We start from the raw sequence: 1,785 nt of genomic DNA on the forward strand, positions 1-1,785 counted from the left end.
GATAAGCATGGTAATTTTAAATTACTCTTTTTTTTTGCAGCTACGTGCTTTGTATGACTTTGAAGCACAGCCTGGGAATGGTGAACTTAGCATTTGGACCAATGATATACTAACTCTTACAAGACAGGTAAGGGTATTGTAGGTGTGTATGAAAATTTGTGTTTTAATATGACATCAAATAAAAATGAAGATTAGTACATTTATTGCAATTAAAAGCTATTTGCTGCTTATTCACCCAACTTGCCAAATAAACCAAATCCTTTTGGAAAGCATTATCATCTTCACAACCCTTAACCTTTAATATCTTCAGCAAATTCAAATAATTCATTGACCATTCCTTCATCTATACCATCAGTATAAATCAAAAAGAGCAAAAGTCCTAACACTGAATCATGAGGTACCCCACTTGTGATATTAATCCAGTTTGACTAAACTCCATTTATAACAACACTCTGCTTTCTTCTATCCAATCACTTTTCTATCCAATGAACCAACTTAACTCCATACCCATAGAGATAATTTTTTTAAATCCTTATATGCAGCACCTTCTCTTATAAATCAAGGTTGGTGAGTTGATTGATTAACTGCTTATTTTTTGACTGTTCAAAAACTGGTCAGTAATATTAAACCTGTGTTATAGCAAAGAATTTTTTGGTTAATTATTAAGACCCAAAGTTTCACTTCTGCTTACAGGTAAGTCTTGGAATTGCACTCCTACTAATGGACTTAAAAACAACCAAGTGTTCAGTCTAAATAATAAGAAAAGTGTACTTAGTGTATGGTAACCTAATATTTTTTACATATTATGCTCTTAACCTGCTGAAGTGTTTGTAAGTGAGTTATGTTGTACTATGCCTTGTTATGATATCCATCAATTTTGTGCAGCCAACAGCTGGGATTTTTTAGACTTGTATTATAAATTCATAATAATGGCATATTGTTAAAAAAAAAGATAGTGACTGGTAATATTATTTATGATACATCATGTCAAAATGGCTTTTTTTGTTTTCAGAAGGCTGTAGATAAACTATGGATTTTGTGTCTCAGGTTTGTGATGTTTTGCCACTTTCCTCTATTTCTTATTCCTCTCATCCTTCCTTGTTACATGAACAAGTTTCCCAACCATTTTTGGTTTTCCTCCGTCCCCTGATATTTGGTTATTAGTGGATCAATTTGTCTTGCAACTAAGTGAAGGGATCAGCATGCCGTGCTTCCCGAGGCCTTCTGATAAGTTTGTACTTTCTTACCATCGTGTGAACTATCTGTTTTTAGATCAGGAGTTGTTAGGTGCATTATTACCTAGTTGGGAGACAGCTCCTAAATCTAATGTTAGTCTTACCCATGCCCAATATTTTCACCTACATCTTGCCCTAACCAACCTCTTACAGTATCTTTCTTATATACATCTCCTATCAGAGGCTTTCCACAGAAATCCTGAGGGGTTTTTCTGCAGATACCCTTACACTTCTCCACTTTAGCCCGCATTTCTTTTTTCATATGTGATTTTGTTGTTGTTGTTGGGACCGTATAGGTTGGGACACAGTTTTGGCTCAGGTCAATTTACCCTCAACCTATATCAGGGATTTATGTCTTGCACCTTTTCTAAGATGTTACATCTTTGATACAGTCCCTGCCTGAAACTTTTGAGCCTCGGGTGACATCAGTCCGCCAGCCTGTTTGTCTCAGTTATAGCCTTATATGCCACCTATTCTCATTTCCTGTCTGCATGAACACATGTGCCTCTTACAGTGGACTTTGTGGAAACAAGGGTTTTTTGGGCGGTTC

At 35.9% G+C, this 1,785-nt stretch overlaps 1 protein-coding gene across 1 annotated transcript in view; it reads left to right on the forward strand.

Moving 5' to 3' along the window:
- LOC106461404 (sorting nexin lst-4-like) overlaps positions 1–1,785 on the forward strand; it is an 87,576-nt gene that overhangs the window by 9,588 nt on the left and 76,203 nt on the right. Inside the window, exon 2 of the mRNA XM_022388354.1 lies at positions 41–127. Coding sequence (XP_022244062.1) covers positions 41–127 — 87 coding nt within the window. The remainder of the gene's footprint in view (positions 1–40; positions 128–1,785) is intronic.

The sequence above is a fragment of the Limulus polyphemus genome, unplaced genomic scaffold, assembly GCF_000517525.1.
Source record: "Limulus polyphemus unplaced genomic scaffold, Limulus_polyphemus-2.1.2 Scaffold952, whole genome shotgun sequence".
In the NCBI taxonomy this organism is placed as follows: domain Eukaryota; kingdom Metazoa; phylum Arthropoda; class Merostomata; order Xiphosura; family Limulidae; genus Limulus; species Limulus polyphemus.